Genomic DNA, 14,720 nt, shown 5'->3' with positions numbered 1-14,720 from the left:
GCCTGCAATTTGGCAGTTCAAATCTCACCAGACTCAAGGTGAGATTTGAACTCACCAATTCAAATCTCACCTTGAGTCTGGTGAGATTTGTCTTCCATCCTTCCGAGGTGGATAAAATGAGGACCCAGATTGTCAGGGGCAATATGCTGATTCTGTAAACCGCTTAGAGAGGGCTGTAAAGCATTGTGAAGCGGTATATAAGTCTAAGGGCTATTGCTATCTGTAGATGGAATGAAGATAGCTGATCTCCTGTAGTGAAATTGATAAAAAATATAGGGGAGTTAAAAGTATCTGCCATTTTCATGTTTTTTTATCGTAGCGTGATGAAACCCTTAAATAGGTATTATTATTATTATTATTATTATTATTATTATTATTATTATTATTATTATTATTGTTAGATATAAATGCCTTATTCTCCAATGTGTAAATATTATGTATATAGAACACCAAGGGTTAACTTATTTATTATTTCCTAATGTATTCATGACTCACCACTCCCACTTATAGCTCCACCCATTGTATATATAAGGAGCTACCTTCCCCTTTTTGCTTGCTTCTATCTGTGAATATTCAGTGAATATAGAATGCCTATTGTAAATAAAAGGATATATGTTTAAACCTTTAACATTTAATGATATTATTGAGTCAGATCCTAAATATTGCAACAATCTGGTAGCAGAGGATGGTTAATTGACTCAATAAAGAAAAAGAATTAAAATGTCCAAAAGAGATAGACCCAACACCAGGGCCTACAGCAAAGAAATGGAAACAGAACAAGAAATAACCAACGAATCGACAAATGCAATTTCAAGAGAAAACGAAGAATACAATACTGAAGATGAAGAAGTAATAAATGAGAATGATGACCAGGAGGAAATCGAAATAGAGAATAACGAACTCAGGTCAGAAATATTAAAATTATTAAAAAGCCAAAAGAATTATGAAAGCCTCATCGCGAACCTCCAAGAAATGCTGAAGACCAGCGGAGCAGCGAGAGAAAAAAACATCACTAATGAGAAATCTAAAGAACTAAAAATAGTGAGTAATATGATTACAGAAGAGATCGTTAAAAAGAAAAAGAAATGTGATCCCACGCGAAATTTTGAACGGCAGCCATCTTGGTTTCAACAGGCCTCCAAGGTGAGCGAAGCAGAGCCAATTAAAATGCTCAGTTCAAAATTTCTGGCACGAAATGCGTTATCAGACAGCGAAGATGAGAAGGAGGATTCAAAATCCTCAGAAAAATCAGAATCGGAGAGTGAAGACGATTCAACAAAGTCCCAAATAAAATCTGCAATGAAAACGCTTTTTGCTGCATTTGGACCAAAACTAAAAATCATCAAAGAATCACCAAAGAAGCAAACGAACAAACTGATGCTTCGAGATCTGCATGCCTCCACCCCAACTTCGAGAACGATGACACCAGAACCCAGAGAGCCTTGCCGATTCCGCCCTACTCCTAAGACCGAAGCAAGTGACAGCGCTCACAAAAGAAGGAGAAGAGTAGCAGCCACTGTCACCAGGACTCCAAAGACCGAGCCAGAGACCGACTCGTCTGAAGAGGAGCAGAACGAACGAGCCAGCCAGGAGAGAACCTTCCACGACGACACCAAAGAAGAAATGGACAACGCGCATGCGCGAAACCTTGCTGATGATCCGGGAAAATTTGAACTAATGAGAGAACCGCGCAGACTCGTCGCAGACATCCCCACGCCGTTTTGCAATTTTCTACACTTGCGAGACCACGGACTGCCTCAGGTTGTAAGTAACGGACAAAATAATGTGGGGAACCTACCCAGTGACTTCCCAAAGCTAAGGGTTGACGGTATTAATTTGCAAGAATGGTATCAGCAGCTCCAGGTCGTTTTCATGAAAGAGAATCTGTTATTCTTTATCACTAGTCCCCCAAGAAGACCTTGGACTTTAAAAATAGACTGTTTACACCATAGAGCTTTTTTCTTAATAATAGCTAGTGTATCTCCTGCAATGTATTATAGCATCAAACCTAACCTGACTGTTTCAGAAATTATTCAATGCATGTTTAATTTGTTTCACAGTGACAGTGTAGCTACTACCACAAGAATGTCTAAAGATTTCTTTTCATCTAGAGTGAAACCAGGGGTTTCTATAAGTGAGCATTTAATATCTTTAAACAAAATAAGAGCTGAACTACATTTAAGGGGGGAAGTAATTTCAGATCAAACAATGAAAAGTGTTATTATTAACTCACTTGATTCATCATGGGACAATTTTATGTCACATTTAGACACTATTAACCTAGGATATCTATCCATAGAAAGTCTATCCAACAAATTGATAGCAGAAGATAATTCAAGAAAAAATCGTTCTAGCAATCACACAGAACACAAACCTCTTAGAAAAGTAGCTTTCCAAGAAAAATATAATGAGCCATATAAATGCTTTAATTGTGGATCCAAGGAACATCGTAGTAGAGATTGCCCCAGATTCTCAAAAGAAAAACATAGATCAGAACACATGAACAGACACAATTATAGACATTCTTCCATAGATAGACGTAGATATAGAAGCCCACCAAATTATAGAGAAAATAGAGGGGGCAGAGAAAATTCAAGAGATAGAAAATCTGGTTCACTGAATGGACTAAATAAACAAAACAACACAAAACCACAACAAAATGAGAACAATAATTGGCTTATTGATTCTGGAGCAACAAATCACACTACTAATAACAAAAATATATTGTCTTCTTTTGCAGAAGATAAATTTGTGATAAAGGTAGCTAACCAAGATAAGGTTCAAGTATTAGGCAGAGGGAATGTAACTTTGCCTGGTCTAGGAAAAATAGAGGGGGTATTGTTAATACCTGAAATACCTCATAACATATTAAGTGCCATAAAACTAAGTAGAGACTCTGACATTAATATAACTTTCTCAAAAGGAAAAGCAACTTTGGAGAAAAATAAAAGTAATATAGGTACTGTAATGATTAAGGGAGGGCTACCTTACCTAATAACAAAGGAAGAATGGTTACACAATATAGATTCAAATGTAGAAGACTGTGTAGAAATAGATGATGAAAATGTTAGCAACAGTGACAATGATGAATGTAAAATATCTAGTGATCATACTGATACACACAATGTAGAAAAACCAAAAATAGGTAAGCCAATCCATGATGAGTGTGCTCATATCTTACATAGGAAGTTAGGACATGCAAGCTTTCCTGTAGTACAAAAAATGACTGAACACGCAGAAGGTGTCAAAATAAAAAATTGTGAAAACTATTTGGAATGCTCAGTATGTAAATCTACAAAACTGAAAACTAGTCCCAGACCAAGAAAATCCACTAGATCAACTAACAAAATTTTTGACTTAGTACATATGGACCTAGTAGGCCCACTAACTCCATCAATTAATTATAGGAAACGTTACTTTCTGACAATAGTGGATGATTATAGTCGTTATGGGTTTGTTTATACACTGAAACACAAAGATGAAACTTTTCAAAAATTTAAGGAATTCTATAAACGCATAGAAACGCAACATAATATCAGAATAAAACAAATTATGACAGATAGGGGATGTGAATTCATGTCCAAAGAATTCTCCCAATGGTTGAAAGATAGGGGAATGCTACACTATACGTCCAGTCCATTTTCTGCGTTCCAAAATGGAATTGCAGAGAGAAAGAATTCCACGTTACAAACCATGATTAGATGCACATTAGAGGATGCCGGCTTAAGCAAACAATTTTGGTCAGAAGCCCTACATTATTCAAATTACACACAAAATAGAACCTGGTCCAGTGTTATAAATAAAACACCATACGAAATAATGTATAATAGAAAACCAAAATTAGCACATATGCACATCTTTGGAGTCACTGCAGACGTACACATACCTAAACAGTTGAGAAGAAAGGGAGAAAATGTATCCAGAAGACTTAGATTCATGGGATACGAAACTGGTACTAAAGGATATAGATTCATTGATAGCAACAATAAATTTATAGTTTCCAGAACGGCCGTGTTCCATGAACAGGCCAACTGGTCTAAACTACATCTTAATGAAGTATTCCCAAATAAACATAAAGAAACAAGATATCATGAGGAAGGAACTGTAGATAAACAAAATATCAGCAAACAAAACAAAACAAAAACCTGGACAAATAGTAAACACAAAATAAAGACTGATACACTAACAAAAAAGGAGGCAAGATATATGCATGATAACAATAGCAAACCTGAAAGAATTATTAGGAACAACAGGAATAAGATGCCAAATAAATATAAAGATTACGTAATGCATATGGATGGTGAACCCATAACACCTAATACATACGAAGAAGTACTAAAACTTCCTCGTGAAGAAAAAGAAAAATGGGAACTAGCCATGGAAAAAGAAATGAAAAGTTTACGAGGATTAAATGTATTTACACCTACAACTGCACCTAAGGATAAAACAATTATTGGTACCAGGTGGATATATAAAATTAAAAATTTGGAAGAAGGTAATACCCTGTACAAAGCTAGGTTAGTTGCCCAAGGTTATGCACAAAAATATCCAGAGGACTACACTGACACATATTCTCCCACAGTAAGGACAGAGAGTGTCAAAACAGCTCTAGTGGTAGCATCAGCACTCAATCTTGATGTATTCCAATATGACATACAGACTGCGTATCTACACGCAAAGCTAGACAAGGAAATTTATGTAAGGGCCCCTCACAGCCAATACACCAATAAAAATGAAATTTGGTTATTAAACAAAAGTCTATACGGATTAAAACAATCCGGTAAAAGATGGTATGATTGTCTAGTAGAAGTACTTAAAACCATGGATTTCAATGCTACCTCCGCTGATAACTGTTTTTTTGTCAAAAAAAGTAATGATCATATTGAATTTGTATTAATTTATGTTGATGACATTTTATATATTGGAAAGCATAAAGAAAAAAGGGAAACTTTTGTAAACAAATTGAATGAACATTTCTCACTGAAATCATTAGGGAAAGTGAACAAATATCTTGGTGTACAAATTAACAAAACTAGAAAAGGATTCAAACTTAACCAAAAAGATAAGATTATAGAACTTTTGAATAAATGTAACTTAACCAATGCTAATGTTAGATGTAAATGCCTTATTCTCTAATGTGTAAATAGTGTATATAAGAACATCAAGAGTTAATTTATTCTATGGTCCCTAATGTATTCATGACTCATAACCCATCTTCATGACTCCACCCCCTATGTATATAAGGAGCTCCTTTCCACAAGCTCCCTGCTTCTATCTATGAATATTCAGCGAATATAGAATGCCTTTGTGTAAATAAAAGGAGTTATATTTGAACTCTTAATTCTTTAATAATTTATTGAGTCTGATCCAGAAAATATCGCAACAATCTGGTAGCAGAGGATGGTTGGATTGACTCAATAAGAACTTAAACATGTCTAAAAAAGATAGGCCCAACACCAGGGCATACAGCAAAGAAATGGAAGAAGATCAAGAAATAATAGATGAACAAAAAGAAAAGGAATTGAAAAGCAGTCCTCTCGGGTCTGAGATATTAAAACTGCTAAGACTCAAAGCAAAAATCAAAAACGTCATAAAAAGCGAAGGAATGACAAAAGGAAAAGAAATTCACACAAATGAAAATAAGGACTCGAAAACGGTGAGCGATTTACCTACAAATAAAATTACAACGAAAGAGAGAAACACTGATCCCGCGCAAAATTTTGAATGGCAGCCATCTTGTTCTCAACAAACTTCCAAGATGAGCGAAACTGAACCAATCAAAGGACAAAATTCAAAATCTCTGGCGCGAAAAGATCCTCTCGATGCTGAAAACGAAAAGGAAAGACTTTATAACTCAGAAAAACCAGACACGGAAATTGAAGAAACACCAACAGAGATACAAATAGAATCAGCAATAAAAACACTCTTTACTATATTTGGGCCAAAATTAAAAATCACCAGGGAATCGCCGAAGAAGCAAGCGAACAAATCGATGCCTCGAGACCTGCACGCCTCCACCCCAACTTCAAGAGCGACGACGCCAGAGCCCAGGGAACCTTGCCGATTCCTTTCTACTCCAAAAACAGAAGCAAGCGACATATCCAGAAAGAGAAAGAAAAGGGCGATCGCAGTTACCAGGACACCAAAAACCGAGCCAGAGACCGACTCATCGGGAGAGGAGCCGAACGAGCAAGCGGCAATGGAGAGAACCTTTCACGACGGAGTCAAGGGCAGAATGAGCAGTGCGCATGCGCGAAGTCAGGAAAACAATCCGGGAAGATTTGAATTCGTAAAGAAACCACACAGACTCGTTGCTGACATCCCTACACCATTCTGCGAATTTCTACACTTGCAAGACCACGAACTGCCTCAGATTGTAAGTAATGGTCAAAATAACACAGGAGACTTGCCTAGTGACTTCCCAAAGTTAAGAATTGATGGTATTAATCTACAAGAATGGTACCAGCAGCTTCAAGTTATTTTCATGAAAGAGAACTTATTATTTTTTATCACTAATCCTCCAAGAAGACCTTGGACTTTAAAAATAGATAGGTTACACCATAGAGCCTTTTTTCTAATAATAGCCAGCATATCTCCTGCAATGTATTATAGCATCAAATCTAATCTGACTGTTTCAGAAATTGTTCAATATATGTTTAATTTATTCCACAGTGACAGTGTAGCCACTACAACAAGGATGTCCAAGGAATTCTTTTCATCTAGAGTAAAACCAGGGGTTTCTATAAGTGAGCATTTAATATGCTTAAACAAAATAAGGGCTGAACTGCATTTAAGGGGAGAAGTTATTTCAGACCAAACAATGAAAAGTGTTATTATTAACTCTCTTGACCCATCATGGGACAATTTCATGTCACATCTTGATACCATTAACTTAGGATATTTGTCAATAGAAAGTTTATCCAACAAATTGATAGCTGAAGACAATTCGAGAAAAAATCGATCTAACAATCACTCAGAACTTAGACCTGTTAGGGAAGTAGCTTTCCAAGAAAAATATAATGAAACATATAGATGCCATAATTGTGGGTCCAAAGAACATAACAGAAGAGATTGTCCCAGATTCTCAAAAGAAAGGCACAGACCAGAATACATGAACAAACACAATCATAGACAGTCTTCTATAGAAAGGCATAGATATAGAAGCCCACCAAATTATAGAGAAAATAGAGGGGGCAGAGAAAACTTAAGAGATAAAAAATCTAGTTCACTAAATGGATTAAATAAACATGACAATACAAAATCCCAACAAAATGAAAATAACAATTGGCTCATCGATTCTGGGGCTACAAATCATACCACTAACAATAAAGATATACTGTCTTCTTTTACAGAAGATAAATTTGTAATAAAAGTAGCCAATCAAGAAAAGGTTCAAGTACTAGGCAGAGGAAATGTGATTTTATCTGGTTTAGGAAAAATAGAGGGGGTATTGTTAATACCCGAAATACCTCATAACATATTGAGTGCCATAAAACTAAGTAAAGACTCTGATATCAATATAACTTTCTCAAAGGGAGAAGCATTCCTAGAGAAAAATAAAAATAAAATAGGCACTGTGATAATTAAAGGGGGCTTGCCCTACCTCATAACAAAAGAAGAATGGTTACATAATATTGATTCAAATGTTAAAGAATGTATGGAAATAGATGATGAAAATGTTAGCAATAGTGACAATGATGATTGTATGATACCACATGATCAGAATGACGTACCCAACATAAAGAAACCAAAGATAGGTAAACCAATCCATGATGAGTGTGCTCACATCTTACATAGGAAGTTAGGCCATGCCAGTTTTCCTGTAGTACAAAAAATGACTGAACACGCAGAAGGTGTCAAAATAAAAAATTGTGAAAATTATTTGGAATGCTCAGTATGCAAGTCTACAAAACTAAAAACTAGCCCTAGACCAAAAAAATCTGCCAGATCAACTAACAAAATTTTTGATTTAGTACACATGGACCTAGTAGGACCACTTACTCCATCAATCACATATAGGAAACGTTATTTTCTAACAATAGTGGATGATTATAGTCATTATGGTTTTGTTTACACATTGAAACATAAAGATGAGACTTTTCAAAAATTTAAGGAATTTTATAAGCGCATAGAAACACAGCATAATATTAGAATAAAGCAAATTATGACAGATAGAGGATGTGAATTTATGTCTAGAGAATTCTCTCAATGGCTAAAGGATAGAGGAATGCTACATTACACTTCCAGTCCATTTTCTGCATTCCAGAACGGAATTGCAGAGAGGAAAAATTCCACACTACAAACTATGATTAGATGTACATTAGAGGATGCTGGCTTAAGTAAACAATTTTGGTCAGAGGCATTACACTATTCAAATTATACACAAAATAGAACCTGGTCCAGTATTATAAATAAAACACCATACGAAGTAATGTATAATAGAAAACCAAAATTAGCACATATGCATATTTTTGGGGTCACTGCAGACGTACACATACCCAAACAATTGAGAAGAAAGGGAGAAAATGTATCCAGGAGACTTAGATTCATGGGATACGAAACTGGTACAAAAGGATATAGATTCATTGATGGCAATAATAAATTTATAGTTTCCAGAACAGCCGTGTTCCATGAACAGGCCAACTGGTCTAAATTACATTTAAATGAAATATTTCCTAATCAACACATAGAAACAAAATATCACAAGGAAGGAACTGTAGATAAACAAAGTACAAATAAACATGAAAATAAGACCAAAACCTGGACAAATAGCCAATACAAAATAAAAACTGATACACTAACAAAAAAGGAAGCAAGATACATGCATGACAACAATAGTAAACCAGAAAGAACAATTAGGAACAACAGGAACAAAATGCCAGACAAATATAAAGATTACGTAATGAATGTAAATAATGAACCAATAACACCCAATACATACGAAGAAGTACTAAAACTTCCTCGTGAAGAAAAAGAGAAATGGGAACTAGCCATGAAAAAGGAAATGGAAAGTTTAAAAGGATTAAATGTATTCACTCCCACAATCGCACCTAAAGACAAAACTGTTATTGGTACTAGGTGGATATATAAAATTAAAAATTTGGAAGGAGGCAATAATCTGTACAAAGCTAGATTAGTTGCCCAAGGCTACGCACAAAAATACCCAGAGGACTATACAGACACATATTCTCCTACTGTGAGGACAGAGAGTGTCAAAACAGCTTTGGTGGTAGCATCAGCACTTAACCTTGATGTATTTCAATATGATATACAAACTGCATACCTACATGCAGAGTTAGATAAAGAAATCTATGTAAGGGCCCCTCATAGCCAATACACAAATAAAAATGAAACTTGGTTGTTAAACAAAAGCTTATATGGATTGAAACAATCCGGTAAAAGATGGTATGATTGTTTGGTAAAGGTGCTCAAGACTATGGGTTTTAGCGCCACATCTGCTGATAATTGTTTTTTTGTCAAAAGGGATAATGACTGTATAGAATTTGTATTAATTTATGTAGACGATATTTTATATATTGGAAAACACAAAGAAAGTAGAGAAATCTTTGTGAACAAGTTGAATGAACACTTTTCCCTAAAGTCTTTGGGTAAGGTAAATAAATATCTTGGTGTACAGATCAGCAAAACAAAAAAGGGTTTCCAACTTACTCAAAAAGATAAAATTGTAGAACTTCTAAACAAATGTAATTTAAATAATGCTAAGACATGTGATACTCCCATGCAGACTGACTTCCTCAGAAATACTGATGAATCATCTCCTGAATTTAAGGACAACACATTTTATAGATCAATCATAGGTTCACTTCTTTACATATCTAATTGGACTAGGCCAGATATAGCTTTACCACTTAATTTACTGTCCAGATATGTCAGTAAACCAACAATGTATCATTGGGAAGCTGTCAAAAGGATTTTGAGATACCTGAAGGGCACTTTAGATTTTTGTCTTATGTTAGAACCAAATGATAACAAGGAACCAAAACTCATATGTTATGCAGATGCGGATTGGGCAGGAGACACATCTTGCAGAAAAAGTACATCAGGTTATATTTTCTTTTTAAATGATTGTCCAATTTATTGGTATACCGGCAAACAAGAACTGGTATCTACTTCAACTACAGAAGCAGAATATGTCTGTTTATCCAAATCTGCTAATAACCTCGTGTGGTTTAATGACTTAATTTCAGAAGTTTGGAAGAAACCCATTTTACCTTTTATCATAAATGAGGATAACAAAGCAGCTATTGAAATCTCCAGATCTGATGCTATTGGACAAAGGTCCAGACATATAGATATTAAGTTTAAACATGTAAGACAATTATCCCAAGACGGTTTTATAAAAGCTGTGCATTGTGATACTTCTGAACAGATAGCTGATATTTTAACAAAGCCTTTACCATCCAAACAACATAAATATTTAACTTCTAAATTGCATGTATTATATTGTCCTGAATCTGAATGTAATTGATATTGTATAAATAATCGGCATTTAGAGGGGGATTTGTTAGATGTAAATGCCTTATTCTCTAATGTGTAAATAGTGTATATAAGAACATCAAGAGTTAATTTATTCTATGGTCCCTAATGTATTCATGACTCATAACCCATCTTCATGACTCCACCCCCTATGTATATAAGGAGCTCCTTTCCACAAGCTCCCTGCTTCTATCTATGAATATTCAGCGAATATAGAATGCCTTTGTGTAAATAAAAGGAGTTATATTTGAACTCTTAATTCTTTAATAATTTATTGAGTCTGATCCAGAAAATATCGCAACAGCTAAACCCTGCGATACTCCTATGCAAACTGATTTTCTCAGAAATACTGATGAATCACCTCCTGAATTTAAGGACAATACGTTTTATAGGTCAATCATAGGTTCACTTCTTTATATATCAAATTGGACTAGACCAGATATAGCCTTACCACTTAATTTACTGTCTAGATATGTCAGCAAACCAACTATGTATCACTGGGAAGCTGTCAAAAGAATTTTAAGATATCTGAAAAATACATTAGATTTTTGTCTAATATTAGAACCTAGTGTTAACGATGAACCAAGAATTGTATGTTACGCTGATGCGGATTGGGCCGGAGACACATCCTGTAGAAAAAGTACATCAGGTTATATTTTCTTTTTAAACAACTGTCCAGTTTATTGGTATACCGGCAAACAAGAACTAGTAGCCACTTCAACAACAGAAGCAGAATATGTTTGCTTATCCAAAGCTGCAAATAATCTCGTATGGTTTAATGATTTGATTTCAGATGTTTGGAAAAAGCCTACTTTACCTTTTGTTATGAATGAAGACAACAAAGCAGCTATAGAAATATCTAGATCAGATGCCATTGGACAAAGATCCAAACACATAGATATAAAGTTTAAACATGTAAGACAATTGTCTCAGGACGGATTTATAAAAGCAATACACTGTGATACTTCAGAACAAGTGGCTGACATATTGACAAAGCCTTTACCTTCTAAGCAGCATAAATATTTAACTTCCAAACTGAATGTATTATATTGTCCCGAATCTGAATGTAATTGGTGTTGTATAACTAATCGGCATTTAGAGGGGGATTTGTTAGATATAAATGCCTTATTCTCCAATGTGTAAATATTATGTATATAGAACACCAAGGGTTAACTTATTTATTATTTCCTAATGTATTCATGACTCACCACTCCCACTTATAGCTCCACCCATTGTATATATAAGGAGCTACCTTCCCCTTTTTGCTTGCTTCTATCTGTGAATATTCAGTGAATATAGAATGCCTATTGTAAATAAAAGGATATATGTTTAAACCTTTAACATTTAATGATATTATTGAGTCAGATCCTAAATATTGCAACAATTATTATTAATTCAATTTATATACCGCCCTTCTCCTATTGGACTCAGGGCGGTGCACAGCCAAGGATAAAAAACATACCAATACAAAATTTAAAACCAATTAAAAGAATTATACAGCTTTGGCCCACAGTTTAAAACAATCCAATTAAAACCCAATTTACACTTACAAGCTAGGAAGCTAAAAAGAGCTAAAGGGGGGGGGGTGTTCACGCCAGCCCTGCTTGATGGAAAAGAAAAGTTTTTAGGGCACGGCAAAAGGCCCGGAGATCTGGTATCCTTCGTATCTCCGGGGGCAGATCGTTCCAGAGGGCAGGTGCTGCCACAGAGAAGGCCCTCCCCCTGGGGGTCGCCAGCTGACATTGCCTGGCTGACGGCACCCTGAGGAGTCCCTCTCTGTGGGAGTGTACTGGTCGGTGGGAGGCTATCGGTGGCAGAAGGCGGTCTCGCAAATACCCAGGTCCGATGCCATGGAGCGCTCTAAAGGTGGTAACCAACACCTTGAAGCGCACCCGGAAGACCACTGGAAGCCAATGCAGCTCACGCAGGAGAGGCATCACATGGGAGTGCCCTCTTGCTCCCATAATCCCCTGCGCGGCCGCATTCTGCACCAGTTGGAGCCTCCAGGTGCTCCTCAAGGGGAGCCCCATGTAGAGAGCATTGCAGTAGTCCAGGCGGGAAGTGACGAGCGCCTGAGTGACTGTGCGTAAGGAGTCCCGATCCAGAAAGGGACGCAACTGGCGAATCAGGCGGACCTGATGAAAAGCCCCCCTGGCCACGGCGGTCATATGCTCTTCCAAAGACAGCCGTGTATCCAGGAGGACGCCCAAGTTGCGAGCGCTCTCCGTGGGGGCCAATGATGGAGCAAGCTTTATTTTATTGTTTTATTTTGTTTTTAAAATTTATTGGCCGCCCATTTTATCCAAGCTAAGATTATGATGAAATCAAAGCAATCCACTGTTTTTTGTTTATAATATATTGCCTTAATCAAATTAATATTTTTTTCACCAAAGTCCATATATTTCAATTGTAATAGCATAAATTGCCAATTTACATTGTCAAATGCTTTCTGTGCATCTAAAAAGATCAATGCCATTTGTTTTTCCCAGTGTACTTTATAATCAGTAGTGGGTTTCAATTTCGGCTGTTATTGGCTCACTCGTGGGCATGCGCAGAGATATCTGGGTGGGTGGGTGGAGCCTCTCTCTGCCACTACCGGTTCAGCCAATCCGGGGCGAACCAGTAGCCACCCACCACTATTCATAATACTCCAAAGTATTCAAAATAATTATCAAATGTTGTTTGTCAAAAATGTTGTTTTTGACATGTCTTTTAGGTAAAAATCCATTCTGGTCTGAGTGGATAAATTCATTCAGGAATCTTTTTAGTCTCTCTGCTATTATTGAAGTATATATTTTGTAATCTGCATTTACAAAATGGTTGATCTCATGCAGTGGAGTTGATAAAACATGTAAGGGAGTGAAAACTGTCTGCCACCTCATGTATTTGACTGTATTCTGATGAGACCCTTGATGCCAATCTGGAATCTGTATGATGGAGCAGGCTTTATTTTATTTTATTATTTTGTTTTGTTTTGTTTGTAAAATTAATTGGCCACCCACCTTAACCAAGCTAAGATTATGATTAAATCAAAACAATCCACTGGTTTTTTTTTTTTTCTCCACAGACCCACCATCACCATTGCAACTATCCCCCTATGTTCTGTACATTGCATTTTTCCTGGGCAAAGTGGCTGCTGTACTTCTCATCTCTTCCTTTTTCCTAATAAAGAAGATCGGACGCAGCTGTCAGAACTGAAGAAGCTTCTTGGATGAGAAGCAAAACTTCTCCAAGGAAAAACTAAATCCAGTCGCCTTTTTCAAAAAGCTCCTTTGGGACAACCATGTCCTGGATGGCTGAGAAACTCCATAGACATTGGATGCAACCATGAAAAAATATCATTCTGGAAAATCCCAGGAAGCCCAACAATCTGGAATTTCAAGTTAGGAATTCCTGTTCCCGATAGATTTTCAGGATGAGAAACAATATGGTTAATGGATCGATAATAATGTTATTAAAATGCTTCACTCTCTCAAACATATAACATAAGCTTGTAAAATCAACATGGAGATTTAAAAAAAAATCAGCCTCGTATTGTTTTGCCATGTCCATGATCTATTTTAAAATGGATTGTCACAAATGTGCTTTTCCTTTTTTTTTCCCCCCCTTGAAGACGTTTTGCCTCTCATCCAAAAAGCTTCTTCAGTTCTGGCTGAACTGAAGAAGCTTCTTGGATGAGAAGCAAAACTTCTTCAAGGAAAAACAAAATCCAGTCGCCTTTTTCAAAAAGCACCTTTGGGACAACCATGTCCTAGATGACAGAGAATCTACATATACATAAATGCTGATTGCTTATTTTTTTTAAAAAAACTAGAAAACTAAAATAATTGTTCTTTCAAAACGCATTTAAATGATTTTGGAAAGAAATGAAAATATTTGCTTACAGAGGTTATAAAGGAGCAAATACAAAAATCATTTAATATGGGACTGTAGATACATGCTTTTGAAATATGAAGAAGTGATATGAAGAATGTTAAATATCCAGGTTCCATATTTGTGTCTGTACTATTTCTATAGGCCTAATTTTTTAAGTGTTTTAATTGTTTTGTTTATCGTTTTTAATTAATGGGGCCAAATTTTTATATATATTTTTAACTGTATTTTAATATTTGTATTTGATGTTTTTACTTGGCTGTTCACCGCCCTGAGTCCTCAGGGAGAAGGGCGGTATACAAATTCAAAATAAAATAAAATAAATAAATAAAACGTTTGGCTGGAATTAT

At 35.9% G+C, this 14,720-nt stretch overlaps 1 protein-coding gene across 1 annotated transcript in view; it reads left to right on the top strand.

Moving 5' to 3' along the window:
• The window catches only part of LOC117659384 (signal-regulatory protein beta-1-like), a 41,122-nt gene extending 27,201 nt beyond the window's left edge, over nt 1-13,921 (top strand). Inside the window, exon 5 of the mRNA XM_087888987.1 lies at nt 13,565-13,921. Within this exon, the coding sequence (XP_087745113.1) occupies nt 13,565-13,695 (131 nt within the window). The 3' untranslated portion in view covers nt 13,696-13,921. The remainder of the gene's footprint in view (nt 1-13,564) is intronic.
• Nucleotides 13,922-14,720: the final 799 nt, after the last annotated feature.

Source organism: Pantherophis guttatus, chromosome 3 (assembly GCF_059756535.1).
Source record: "Pantherophis guttatus breed Tessera chromosome 3, ASM5975653v1, whole genome shotgun sequence".
Lineage (NCBI taxonomy): Eukaryota > Metazoa > Chordata > Lepidosauria > Squamata > Colubridae > Pantherophis > Pantherophis guttatus.
This window is presented reverse-complemented; position numbering and strand designations above follow the sequence as displayed.